Below are 14,692 nucleotides of genomic sequence, written 5' to 3'. Positions count from 1 at the left end.
AATTAAATAATAATAATAATAATAATAATAATAATAATAATTTATTATTTATACCCCGCCCAACTGGCTGGGTTTCCCCAGCCACTCTGGGCGGCTTAGGGCTGCCTTCAGATGTCTTCTAAAAATCTGGTAGCTGTTTTTTCTTTGACATCTGATGGGAGGGTGTTCCACAGGGCGGGCGCCACCACCGAGAAGGCCCTCTGCCTGGTTCCCTGCAACTTGGCTTCTTGCAACGAGGGAACCACCAGAAGGCCCTCGGTACTGGACCTCAGTGTCCAGGCAGAACAATGGGGGTGAAATATCACTTCAAGAACACAGGGTAGGTGTTGGGAATGCTTTTTTAAAAAAATGTAAGGTGCTGTTGCATTCCATTGCTTTCTATGCCACCTCTGTCTGTTAACACTCGGGTTAATTGCAAGGTGGGGTAGTACGTTTAGTTATTACACTGTGAATCCAACACCATCACATTAGCAGTAAACAATTAGCAAATATAGTGGACCGCAGTTTTTGTTAGGAAGAAACAACTAGCAGCCCAGGATCTCACACTGGCCTCCGTAGCATCTGATCCCTGGGATGTCCTCTCATTATTATGCACTTTCGCAGCCCCTCTTTCTGAGGCAAACCAACTGAAGCCTTGTCCACAGCTTGCGTCTTCTCACCTTCAGAGGCTCTTCCAGAGTTCATGCAAACACAACTGAGATGCTGAGTTGCATAAGGGAGAGAATTTTAGCAGAGTTTCTGTGGCTGTTCATGACAAAAAGGGATATAAATAACGAGCCTTTTGCTAGTGACTTGGACTAAGATGCTGATGTTCATCAGGAGGAGACATGAGAAGATCATAAGTAGAGCTTGCTTGCTGGATCAGGCCAATGGCCCATCTAGTCCAGCACCCTGTTCTCGCAGTGGCTAACCAGGCTGCCTGATAGTTTTTCCAGAGCCTGCTCACCCTGGCAGGGAGAGGGTTAATAAACCCTTGTCTGTGTTTTGACATGTAAGTGAACCCATATTTTAAAAAGTAATAGCTGATCATGAATCTAGGTCCCTTGTTTGTTCCTATCCCCTACCTAATCACCCACACACCGATGTACATTTGGATTTTTTAAAACCTTGGAGGCTGGGATGGGTAGGTTTCTGTCCAACATCTACTGCTTTCATTTCCTTTGGATTTATTTTTCCCCATTATAGAGAGCTCCAGTGCTTGAATTTTGTCAAGGTCATTCTTGAATTTCATTTGTGTCCTCTTCCAGCATTTGTGATTCCCTGGGGGACAAGAGGGAGAATGAACCTTGCATCTATTCTTAGGCAAGGGAGAAAGGAGGATCCAACAAATCATGAACCTGTTTGGTCCCAGCCTTTTTGCTAGAATGAATCGTAAAACCATCCGTCTTGAGGACGGAGCTGATGTCACCCTGGAGGGTAACGTTGTGGTGTTTAAAACAACAGCAGCCAGCACAGCTCTGATGAGGATGGAGGATGCTTCATGCCAACCGGCCAACCGGCATGCGCTCCCTCCTCTTTCGAAAATGTGACTGGCCTGATCTATGCGAGGAGATGGGGGAGGGATGCAGTTTGCAAATGCACCTTGTCTTTCAGTAAAGCACTTTGGCACAGCTCCATACGATGTGCTCATGCAGAAGCTCAGAAATGTGTGGCTGCCTCGCAGCAGCTCCACCAAGCCCACGTTTACCTCTATAACCCAGCTCCCTGCTAATGCTTATCATTCTAATAGTCTCCTATAAAAATAACAGCTGGAACATTCACCCAAATCTTATTTTGTTGTGCCCAGAGCATCCTAGTATGGAGAGAGAGAGAGAGAGAGAGAGAGAGAGAGAGAGAGAGAGAGAGAGAGAGAGAGAGAGAGAGAGAGAGAACTCTTGGAATGATGAACGTCCCATAAGATCAAAGTCAAAATGCTACTCTTTGATTGTAACAGAAATGGAGGAAAATGTGTAGTGCATGACTGGTTCATAGCCACAAAGAAAGAGAGTGGAACGGGGCTCTGGGTGGGATTTAGAGAACACTTGCGCCATTTTTAACCAGACATGTGGATTCATCGAAAGCTCCTTTGACATGCCAGTGTTGCAAAAGAAAGTAGGTGTTCAGCCTCTTCATCAGAAGGTGAAGGTTCTAGAAGCACAAACAATAAAACATTAAATAATAAAATTCCAGAGAGCTGTTTTTTGAGAATTTGATAGTTTTCCATAGAAACACATGCCATTTTTGGATCCAGATATCTGTTTTCACTTCAATCAGTGCAATGCCAGTGACACACACTGTTCTGCTTTTTCTGATTTTGCCCCACTTCTATTCTACTAGCTGTTTGTACGGCTGAGAAAGGTTCAGATACAATTCTTTTTGGCAAGCGTGGAAAAAAGAAGCAGCAGTTTAAGCTGAACGAAACTGGAATAAAAGACCTATAAGTCTGAAGTGGGCAAAAATAATTCTGTCACATCTGCAATGGGATCTGAGTCTGACCCAAATCTGAAAAACATTCATTTTAAAAAAGGGAGAAAGGAAGGGGGGCACTGAACAGACTATTGATTAAACTGCTGACCTTCTTTCACTTGTGTGTTAACAAAGGAAACTAGTAGTGAATAGATGTTTTAAGAAATATAAAGCTAGGAAGCCTTGTAGTTCTAATACTCTATTGGCTTTGAAGCAAAAAAGCAGCTGTTAAACATTTCCAACGTTTAGGAAAAAAAACACCCTCATCCTTCAGACATGGCCAGGTGAGCTGGTTGGTGCAAAACTCTGATGTTGGCGATGTGTTCAATGGATTGCCCAAAGACATGAATGCACCTGCCACAGATCAGTGGATGCAGCAATCTTCCCCAACTCAGGCAATGCCTTATGGTGACTTGCTATGCACAGTTCTAGGAAAAGGCTGTGGCAGACGGCGCCATTGACTCCAGCACTAACCTTGTAGGGTAGCCTGGAAGCAACTGGGTGCCACGTCGTATTTCTCTCTCTGTTAGCTACCACCCACATATGCGCCCATTTATTTTATTTTATTTATTACATTTATATACCACCTTTATCTTCAGGAGCTGAAGGTGGTGTACATGGTTCTCCTCTTGCCCATTTCACCCTCGCAACAATCCTGTGAGGGGGGTTAGGCTAAGAGATGGTGACTGTCCCAAGGCCACCCAATAAGCTTCATGGCTGAGTGGGGATTTGAACTCTGGCCCTTGACCCCTGTGAGTTCTGACTGACAGACGACTTTGTCCAGTCAATAGGAGGAGTGGCACCCAGCCAGGAAAATGGCCAAGGGTCTAGATTGAAGATGAAGCAAGCAAGGTGGTTACAGCAGGGCTGTCCAGGTGTTAGACATCAACCTTTCCTCTGAGTGTTTATTGGGGAGTTGGTGGGAGTGGCCTGAACCTTTCCACCAAAGGGAGGATGCTGGGCAGTATGCCTTTGCCTTCATCCTGGATTGTCTGTACCAGGGGATGTTGTTCTACTGAACAGGACATTGATCTTTTTTTTAAAAAAAAATATATTTTTATTAATTTTCCAATTAAAACCAATTATATCACATTCATTATTTCAAATTATACACATATATATATCAATCAAACCGAATGTTATGCCAAATCGTCTAGAGAATTTTTTATTTGGGTTCCCATGCTTCAAGAAATTGGGGATTCCTCGCAACCGTCCACTGCCGTCTTTTTTCTAAAATTCAAATCGTCCTCCAAATTCATAATAATCCAGATCTTCCCCTTACAGTCACATAGATGTTTTCCACTTTCAACCGATTGTTTCCCAGCTGCTGAGATAAATATCAAACAAGGTTTCACAAATGTTCTTTCTCCTGTGTGGGTTAATCAGTCCAGCCTCCCCATAAATCTTCTTAGTCTGGAGCTCCCTGTTGCGTCGAAGCAGCGCCATCTTAAAAAGCTCAAATCACTTTCGTTTTCTCTCATAGCCATGAAGAATAACGATCTTTATAAAATTTACAGCTTTTCCAGGCAGAAGACCCAAACATCAAACCATAAACTCTTGGTAAATTAATGGATCTCCTTGCCCTATAGCTGAACTTAGCTTCAGGTCGCTGCTCCAATTCAAAGTGCGTCACAGCTCATAAATCCTCCGAACGCGTCCAGGACTCCTTCCGTCCGACTAGGGGGGGGGCTTTTCTCATCGGCAACTCCACATCTTTAAAAAATATGCTCAGTAACAACAGTTTATAAAGTTCAACTCACACAGTCTTTTGCTTCTCTTTCACTCCAAACAAGCCAGGACATCGCGTCTGGGAAGGTACGAAGTAACTCATATGAAGAAAAATAAAAAAAAAACTCAATTCCCTTATCGCTCCGTCCCCATCAATCCTTCTTCCAGATGATATACAGCCTTTGACTCCTCTCCCTCAGCAGCATAAATTTCTCAGCAGTAAACAGCGCTTCTTCCCCTCCTTCTGAAGTATGTCCATAGATTTAAGCCTAATTATCTTCTTTAACCATGGAAATCCCCGCCATGCAGATTAGCGTCCGGGAGTCCTGGCCCTCGTAAGTGCTTTTCAGCCCAAGCTCCCCCCACTCCATAAACAGTCGGAGTGGGTCTGGGGGCATCGCGGGCCAGCGGCCCCTCTCCGTAACCCCCGGAGAGGGTAGGGGGTTGCCATTTACTCCCCTAGCAACCGCCAAATTCCTTACGAAGGTCAGAGGGATGGAAAACAGGTCCGCCATTCCTGCCGGCGGAAACCGGAACCTCTGAACAGGACATTGATCAAATACCCAGTTTCAGACAACTCCCTATATTCTGAAGATTGACATTTTTGCAAGAGCTTGCAGGATGAGGTATTTGAACAAAATGGAAAGAGTTTGGGTCACAGAATACAAATTTAACAGGTGTCTATATAATGACACAAGTTCACACATGCATGGCATTCTAGTCACTTAATTATTTAATGCTTGTAGTACTGTTCCTTTGACCAGCCTGTGAAGTTTGAGTTTGTATATTAGGGCATTTGGATTGCAACTGCAAACCCCACCCATTCAGTTGGTTGCATGACTACATTATTTGTACACATGTAGGGTTTATGTGCATGATGAGGGATCCCATAAAAAGCAACCAATCAAATGGATTCAGGGTGAGGGAGAGATTCCCCCCCCAATCCTATTCTCTCTCCCTGTTCTCCCCAATTTATTCTATCCTGATTGGTCATGTGGACAGTGCTATTTGTTTAAACTGGTTTGTGCTTCAAGTTGTACAGTATATACATGCTGCCTGTACTGTTTGATGCCTGTAACGACTTATTCATGCATGCAGGCCACCAGCTGATGTAGAGATAATCACACAACGAACATTCATGTGTCAACTATTCTTAAAACGGACATGGTTCGATATTGACACAGTTCATTATTCAAAGACACAATCAACAGTTGGGGAGCATCTGATGGGCCAGGAGAGAGCTGTCATTTGTGTCTGTGTAGATGGAAGCAAATATCTGTACATTCTCCTCATTTTCAGTGATGGAACAACTGCTTGGTGTAGCTCAGCGTAGGAATTAGAATAAATTATACATATTAGAATTCTACCAAAGGGCCTTTGAAAGTAGCATCAAGCACCGGGTGTCTTAATACCTTGCTGCTGAGTAGTCTCCACAGTCATGATCATCAAGGAAGTCTGGATGATCGTGGAAGGAATTTCAGCCTCCCTTACCAGACCTTTGAGTACAGTACAGTAAGCTGAATTCTCACCTCTTCTATATTATGGAGAGGTAATGCGGAAGAAAAGTTCAGAGGGAGTCATCAGTGTGGAGATGAGGACTCCTTTCCAAACAGGCTACCTCTTGCAATCCACTCATCAGAGAATTTGTGTGTATGTAAGAAGATGGCAATGGTTTTACTTTGATTTTGTTGATGCTGAGCCCATGCGACATGCTGTCGCTGTAGATAACAGTGAGGAGTGCATTTGCACGTTAATTGCTGTGAGGTGACTGAATAGATGTTGCTCTGTGTTTTCTTTTTTTGAGAGAGAGCAAAGCAATTGCAGAGTTTGTGTGGAAGCAGAGTGGAATTTAATGTCAAAGGTAACCCTGAACGCTCACTCTTCAGCAAAAAAACCTCCCTAGTTTCTTTGCTCCAGCAAACCTTGTTTCTTTGATGCACGATGAACATGCAGTGTTGCTCAGCAAGGTGCAAACACTTGGTGGATCTGGGCAGAAGGGTGATACGGGAGCTCACCTGCAGCGCTTTAAGATCCCAGAAACGGGAACACTAAGCAATTTCCCATATTGCCATTTGTGGGAAGAGCAGCTGCAGCTGCTACTACAGTTGAGGACACTTTTGAACCAGTGGACCAGGGCGCTGGAAATTAGATTAGTCTAAAGGCATTGCTTGATTCCTGTTCCCTGGGCGGTGAGTCTCCAGCCAGATCTCGCTGCCTGTGACCTTGCATGGATTTGCAAGCTAAGCACAGCTGAGGAGAGTGGGTGGGTCTCTGTGCTGCAGGGAAGACCTCCAAGAAAGGAAGGGCGGTGTCAGCTGATTCGCCCTGACCTGCAGCCACTGATGGCGCAGCCTGAGTTTGAGTTTCTCATCTCCCTTGTTATTTCCTTGCTGCTTGCTGACAGGGCAGCATCCCTTTTTTCATATCAATTGCTCTTTTAGGCAGGTATGTTGTCTCATTCTTGACTTTTTTTAAAAAAATAATAATGAAGAAGGTATGTCACCTCACGATTTAGTCTTGCAAACTGGGAATTGCTGCAGTCCCCTGCAACCCACCTTTCTCTACCGTGAAAAAAATGACACTGACAGAGAGGAGCAGGATAATTTGTACTTGGTTTCCCTACTGTCCCATAAACCTAGTTTATGCATGGCAGTATCACATATATAATTACAATTGGGTGTATATAGTGTGAGCAGAACTAGTAGGTTCCACTTAAAAGATGTAAAGGGATAAATTCTACCAGGTAAATGCTGGAAAAAAGAGTATCTGAACATGTCAGGCTAACAGGTGGAGCTAACATTTTTAAAAATACAGAAAATAAAAATGAATGTGAAACTGAAGATAATCATGAATAAGCATACAGGTATTGACTATTGCTCTGCCATCATCATGAATTCAGTGTCTCTTATGAATGCCAACTTAGTATCTGTTTCAGCACAAGTCTTATTCTTAGGCTAAAAACAAGTAGCTGTCATCCACAAACAAAAAATAGTGCTGTCATTTACCATGAGTCAGTTCTAACTCTTGTACACTCTTGTATCTCCCTCTCTCAAAGCAACTCTAGAGAGCCATAGCAGAAGATTTTTTCGACACAATAAAACATTGAAGTGGTTATGAAATGCAGTATTCACACAATAGAAGTGCCAAGCAAATGGATAAAACCTGTATACTGTATTCATTACCGCTTTTTCTTCTGCAGGGTTCAAAATGTGTTTGCAAGGGCACCCTTTTATTGCAAAACCGACCACTTAAGAAGTCTCCTAAGCATTATTGCCTTGAAGCTTATACAGTGGTGCCTCAACTTATGAATTTAATCTGTTCTGAAGGAACCTTTGTAAGTCGAAAAATTCGTAAGTCAAAATACGCCATTGGAAATGCGATTTCCCATAGGAATGCATTGAAAACGAAAAAATTCGTAAGTTGAAGCAACCCTATCTAAAACCGCCACGGTTTTTTTTCTGTATGTCGAGACATTCATTACCCCCATTCGTAAGTCGAAAAATTCAGTTGTCGAGTCGTTCGTAAGTCGAGGTACCACTGTATTAAGTTTCTAGCTAGCCCTTACTTTTGGAGCGCTTCATCTCCTGCTGATTTGCCTCCTACCTCTATATCCCTTCTTTCCATTTTGCAAAAGCTCATCATCCTGGCCCATTCACCAACCTGCTTCCTCTGGTCAACTCTGGTCAATGCTCTCTTGTCACACTATTAACTGTTTTGAATGGTGCGTCTGACCCTAGGTAGGACAGTAGGGAGCATTCTAAAGGCCGAGGACAAGCTCTGATTGGTATGGAGAGAGGCAACAGGTCTCCAGCCTAAGAGGGAAGGCATGCTTGCTGAGGTTTAGAAATGGTGTTACTAGCAAAGGGGAAGGTGTTGGCTCTTCTGGTGGGGAAGACCAGAAAGCAAGATGATGATGATGGTGGTGGTGGTGGTGGGTGTGAGATCAGTGGAAGCGCAATGCTGTTCGAGAAGTATAAACTAAAGTCCCCATCTACGATCCTTGTGGTGTGGCCTCCTTTTCTGAAAGCCATTATTGATTCCCTCCTCTCCAAACCTTCCTTGGGGACTGATCAGATAACCTTTTTTTCTCTTGTGGGTATAGTGGATGCTCTTCCCCCTGGCAGTGCTCTTACTCCTGCTTCCATTAGCTAATTTCTGTTTATATGTATCCATCACTTATTCATGATCCATTGGATCAATCAGAAGATGCATTTGTTGAAACCTGATTCAAGCCTCATGTGGAGACTGTAGGCCTCCCCCAATGCTGAGGCCAGGAGGATAGGTTAGTTTTTTTGATAAAAAGTCTTGTAATGTGGCCATCAAACCACAGGGCAGGAACTTGGTTCTTGGCCAACTGTAGTGGCTCAAAAAGCTCTTTCTCCCCAAGAGATGCACCATAATGCCCAGGGGGTTAGACTTCTACTAACAAAGACAGCAGGACAGGGATCTATCCCCTGCTTCAGATAGTGTACCCCCAGGTGAGTCTTTCACTGTACATATTCTACTATGGGTGAACCATAGTCGAGAGAAGGACCACCATTCACTTGTAAAGCACACAGAAGGTCCCACATTTAATTGTTGGTGTTTCTGGTTAAAATAATTGAGCAGCAGATAATGGGTTCTGCCTGAGCTCTGGAGAGCCTCTGCTAGCCATGTTAGCCAAGACTGCCAAGACTGAGTGACTCCACACTGTATCCTGATTTGTCATCTTATTGTTGTGACTTAACACATCTCAACAAATAAAAAAGCACAGCGCTTACCATTGAAATGTGATACAAAAAAGCACACAAGAGAGTACCATCACCTCTCGAGTCACAGACCAGAAACCAAATTGAAGGCCGTTGTGGTTTTTTTTAATGAAAAATCCCAACATTCCCCACCCTTTTCATCTTCTGGTGTTTGAGCTTTTCAAGTACACTGTGCATCATGGGCATAAGCTGACACATTTTTAGCTCTTGAGTCAGGATCCTATGAAACTCCGGAATTTTGCAAGACGCTGAGGTGTCTTCAGGAGAAAGGTTCCTCTGGTACATCTTGTCATGCAGCTCATCTGCAACCAAGAACAAACATGAGCTAAATCACCATGGAGAGGCATAAAGGAAGCAGGCTCCCTGCATTCATTGCCATAGCTTGCATTGTAGCATCTTGGCTCTCGACCAGCCCCACACCCAGGCTGCCCTTCTGCTGATAACCACAGCAGCTTTGCAATCAATCCTTCCTCTGTAGGTTTCCCATAAACCACCTTGCCTCATGCTGAAATCTCTTTTGAGGTGGTGCAGAGCTAGACATGATTTGAATGTTGATATTCATCAAACTGGATATTAAATCTCTTTTGCTAGACACTTTTTAAAAGACAAAAATGCTGTAAAGATATTCATATGTAGGTCATACTCTCTCCCTATAACATTTCTGTGAAGCCACACAATTTGGTAGCGACGAGGAGTGGAAAAATGGAGGGGTTGCCTAACCTCTTCACTGATTTGCTGCATCTGTGCTCCAAGCTGCCCTTGTGAGTTGCATTTTCTCCTGCGGGGTTGCAGAACATATTGCTCAGTGCTTTTTTCCCTTAAAAAATGTTTAGGGGTACTCTCATTTTCCTACTCATATTGAAATACTGCCCCTCAATGAAGCCAAACTTGTTTAGGGGTATGGGTACCCTTGCGTCGTCACCCCCCCCCCCAAGAAAAAAAAACACTGATGGCTACATTGTATTATTGCAAAACTGTTAAAATTCACTGAATACCCTTTAGAAGTAAGAATTTGCTTGTTCTGGTTTTGCACACTTGGTTTAAATCAATATTTCCTGCTACTGTAACTCTAGTCATGTCTGACCTCGGAGGGAAGAGCAAAAGTCCCAGCTCCGATGCGTGAACTGTTTCATAGGGGGACATTTGCTGCTTTTATTAGTAGCAAATTAGGAAACACGTTTCTGAGTGTGTATATCAAGTGGTATCTTTTGGAGGTCAGGGGAAGCCCTCAATTTGGTTTCACACACACACACCCGCCCCAGTTTGGCCTTGTTTCCCATTTCTGCTCAATTTCCTCATTTCAAGAAGATGATAAAATATATGCCATTTAAAAGGAGGATCTGGGACAAGTATTTAGTGGAGACCACCTGTGTGTTCACAGAGCTCTTCCCTCCTAAACCTGGTCGATCCTCACCTGTCCTTGGCCAAGCAGGGTCCTGTGTTTCCTATGGGAAGGTGTACTGTATTGAACTGGTGGTGCTCCGCTGCAACCAGCAGCCATTTCTACAATTGTCACAGCACCTTCCCCAGTCACTGTGTGAACGTAAGAATCGTTGCTGACTACCTACACACTGCCGGTTTTGTTATCTGTTTCTCCACACAAATGTCTGCCTGAGGATCATCAAAGCCGCATGTAGGAAGATGGTGGTGAGGGAAGTATTTTTTAAATATTGCAGTTGGATCCCACCTCCTGCCAAGAAGGTAATAGTGGCCTTTTCACCTCACATGAGACCCTGTGAAGTACATTGGGAGGGAAACAATGTAGGGGCAGTTACAGGTAGGTAGCCGTGTTGGTCTAGCGTAGTCGAAACAAAATAAAAAAATTCCTTCCAGTAGCACCTTAGAGACCAACTAAGTTTGTCATTGGTATGAGCTTTCGTGTGCATGGTATTTGAAGAAGTGTGCATGCACACGAAAGCTCATACCAATGACAAACTCAGTTGGTCTCTAAGGTGCTACTGGAAGGATTTTTTTAATTTTGTTTCGAATGTAGGGGCAGTTGAAGGTGGAGTGGGGATTTGAATTTGCATTTCCTACACTAGCCAAAGGTCACAGCTGTGTAAGAGATGTGATTGGGAGAGAGGAAGGGCTGCATGTGGGGATGGGAGAGGTCTCATTTAGGTCTCATTTTAAGTCAAATCTGTCTGCATTTTATGAAATGATACACAGACTGAAGCACAGCTATCCTTTGAAATTCACACTTATCCAAATGTTGCTATGAAGTTTCCCAACTGAACAATGTTTACAAAAATGCAGGTATGAAGGGAATGTGTACGTGGGTAGGTTCTCCTATTCATTTATTAGTTTTCATTGGCAGTGGGAGTTTGGTGGGTCCTGGGAAGACCTGATATATGTAGACTGCAGCAACGGGAGTAACTGAAGCCCTGTTTACTGACTAGGTCTCAGCATTCATCACATGTGTGGGCCTGTCTGCAGTGGGCCTGCAGGTGTATGCTTGAAGGTGCATTGGAGGCATGTATAATGGGTGGGGTACAGGGCCTGGCCCCCAAATCTCCCCCTTCTTGCATTAATTGAACATGGGAGCTACACTTCTGGACATTAAAGTCAGCCAGTAAAGTTTCACACACTATATTTTCACAGCTTGCTACAGAAATGTAAACAAAAAAGAAAAACCCACCACAAGGCACCATGTTCACTGTGATCATGCAGTTGGCTCCTCCACACCAGTCATGGCTAACTGGTGCAGTCATTCAGAGATGCCCATGTGTGAACCAGCCCACAGGCTTCATTTCTGGAAGGGAGTCTGCTTCCGCTGATGGTTGAGGGCAACTGCAGGAAGCAACATTAGGGGTAGATATGCTCACGAGTGAACAGATAAGTGTGGTCAGGTGTAGAGCGTATGGCTTAAATCCTGCTATGATTGGTTGCAGGGAACACGTGTGTGGCTGCAGGAGCAGGACCGGCTGCAGCCCTGCACAGTTGGCTCTTGTGTCGATGGATCCGTGCTCTTCACTTCAGACTATGGCGAGGTAAGTGAAATGGGAACGCAGCATTTTCATGAGCCACCAAAGGAAACCCTTCCAGGTCATTCCCTTGCACATTTGGGCTAAATAAAAGCTGATGGCTCAGGAGAATCTCTTTTTTTCCCCCTGGGGCCATAATATGCAGCACCTTTAAGGTTGCCAAGTTACAAAGAAAAAACCTTCTTTGCATTCCTCCCTAGGAGGCTTTGGCAGGTATGATTTTCTTAAGGCTTTGTCCTCCTTTTCTTAAGGTTTGCAAATTGGTTTTTCCTTGAATTATCGCTGCTTGTTGACATTGCCACAAAGCACTTAGATGCTCAGGAGAGGCGTCTGCAAAAGCCAGACAAACTGAAGGCTTTGGAAGCAGCTGTATGCAAGCAATTCACACCTCTTAGCATTTCTAAAAGTGGCTGCCTCTGAAATTGGTGATAATCCCTGTAGTGATGTGGAGTCCACTTCCACCTCCCTTTCTCCTATAATCTCTTTGGTTTATGTAAGGAAGGGAGATTGGCACCTTTTTCAGACCCTCCCGTACCATATAAAACAAAATGACTTCATGAAGATCAGTTATTTTTATAGTGTTACTTCCAACTATTGGGGCCTGTTAACAGAGTGGCAGAAGGGTGGGGTTTCTTCCAAGCCATTAGCTATCAAACTTTCCAGGTGACGAAAATTTGTATTCTGATTCCCCTTCTGATATAGGTAACTATAGATATAGATAATTGGTATACACCTAAAAGTGCAAAGTGTGAGCCCAGTGTCCAGATGAGAGGACTCATTCATCGAATCCTGCTCAATGTGTATAAATCATGTAGGATGGCATTCAGCTTAAGTTTTACTCAAGAGTAGACTTGTTGAAATGAAAGGACCGAACTTAGTCATGCCTAGTAATTTCAGTGGCACTACTCTTGAGTAAAACTTGGTTGACTACCACCCATGGTTTTATTTTATTTCTTATTGTAGAAATAAAAGTTTAAAATAGATGTGAAAGGACAAGGTAAATACAGGAGAGGGGTTGACCCATCCCATTTCCTGTTCCTTACCTCTCTACACTTTAGTTTCTTTTCAGCCTCTGGAACTGAACTGGGAACAGTGAAAAATGGTTGGGGGAAATGAACAGAGGGGATGTTAAGACATGGGAGAGGAGAGGGTTCAGTGCCCCTCCCCCTTGCATTCCTTTCACTGTCAAGCCCACCCACTTAATAATAATAATAATAATAATAATAATAATATATTTATACCCTGCCCATCTGGCTGGGTTTCCCCAGCCACTAAATAAACAGGGCAAGAAACATGCCGGCGGCCATCATTGCATTTTGTTCAGCCCGAAGGCACAGAAGAGAGTCAACTGGATCAACTGCCGGGAGTTACAGCCCCCAACAGAATCCTGCATCTCTACATGCACCATCTTTTCCTTCCCTCCAGGTGTTCTGCTACCCGTGGGCCTCTGTGCCCAGAGAGAAAGTCCTGCCGATGCATCGGTCGAGTATGGAGGGGGTGGAGGACATGTCCCTGCTGGGGGACCTGCACGAAGCGGCCATTTTGCTCAATCTGCACCAACGCTACCAGCAGGACCACATCTATGTGAGTGTCCAAAGCAGGCAGATTCTTTGCTAGCCCACCAACAGGTTGCCAGAGCAGAAGCGGTCTGAAAAGAAAGCTCAGCTGCACGACTGTCCTTTACCCCATCCCACCCAATTTGGAGGCCTCTTAACCATGGCTTGGACAGGAATCCGTGTCTCCTCCTGGTTGTGCTGAATCCAGTTAGTATTCCTGGGTCACTTTGCACACATTTGGAACACAGCATCACAAGGGGATTTTATGCTGAGTATAAGGCACAGCTAAGGCCCTGTCTACACATGCAGATTTTTATGTGTGTGTGTGTGTGTGTGTGTGTAATAGACTATACCATTTCAGATTGCAGGTGGGGAGTGATACACACACACACACACACACACACGTATATAAATATGGGAGTGCTGTTTTTAAGGCTTCCCTATAGTAAAAAGAAAAGTTTGGGAAAAGACCCACCCAAAATTAGCACACCAGTTTTTACCCTAGCCTGTTCTGTAGGCACTAGTTTTCTACTTGCAAGGGGCATTTTTACAAAAGGGAGAATTCAAAAATGCTATCCCATCATCTGCATTCCAGAGTGATATACTCTATTTTGCCATTTCGGAAACTACCTCGTTCTGTTGAATGCCTAGTCTAGGCTTGAGTGTCCAGGAGTAGCTACTGGGCTACTGCAGATGAGAAATGCAGTCATGTTTTGCCATGCCATCAGTGGTTGGTTCTCTTTGCAAGAGGATTCTTAGCAGGTGGCATTGAAGATGCTCCAGATGTTTCTTCCTGGAGCAGGTTTCCTAGGTTGAATGACGGACATGTGCACCAGAGGCAGTAAACGTCTCTTTCATCCCACTTCAGGAGCCGTGCAGCGAGATGCAGGGGGCTTGGTGCCATTTATGGTGTTTGCGTGATTACCTGGGACTGTGAGAAGGGCCATGAGGCATGCTCCTCCTTCTTTCTTACCTGTGTGCAAGCCCGTTCAAATTCTGATATTGAAATGTGGATCTTAGGCTGTGTTGCATAGCAACAGTTACTAAGGCAACAGGACCGTATGCATCTTGTATTCCAGTAAATGATCAATTAAGTGACCCGGTTTCTGGGAAGCATCTTCTCCATTTTGGGCAGACAAGGAAGTTGCAAAGTCTGTTTTGCATAGTAATGAATCTTTGCTGTCTTCTGATGGACATGCCTTCTCTTTCTGCTCTCTTGACCCAGGTCTAT

General features: G+C 44.2%; 1 protein-coding gene across 1 annotated transcript in view; it reads left to right on the top strand.

Moving 5' to 3' along the window:
- Window positions 1-14,692, top strand: part of LOC118090550 (unconventional myosin-X) — a 78,645-nt gene that overhangs the window by 6,366 nt on the left and 57,587 nt on the right. The window contains exons 2-3 of the mRNA XM_035126417.2: window positions 11,813-11,911; window positions 13,331-13,489. Coding sequence (XP_034982308.2) covers window positions 11,813-11,911; window positions 13,331-13,489 — 258 coding nt within the window. The remainder of the gene's footprint in view (window positions 1-11,812; window positions 11,912-13,330; window positions 13,490-14,692) is intronic.

The sequence above is a fragment of the Zootoca vivipara genome, chromosome 1, assembly GCF_963506605.1.
Source record: "Zootoca vivipara chromosome 1, rZooViv1.1, whole genome shotgun sequence".
NCBI lineage: Eukaryota > Metazoa > Chordata > Lepidosauria > Squamata > Lacertidae > Zootoca > Zootoca vivipara.
The sequence above is the reverse complement of the archived record's forward strand: the minus strand, read 5'-3'. Positions and strand labels throughout refer to the sequence as shown.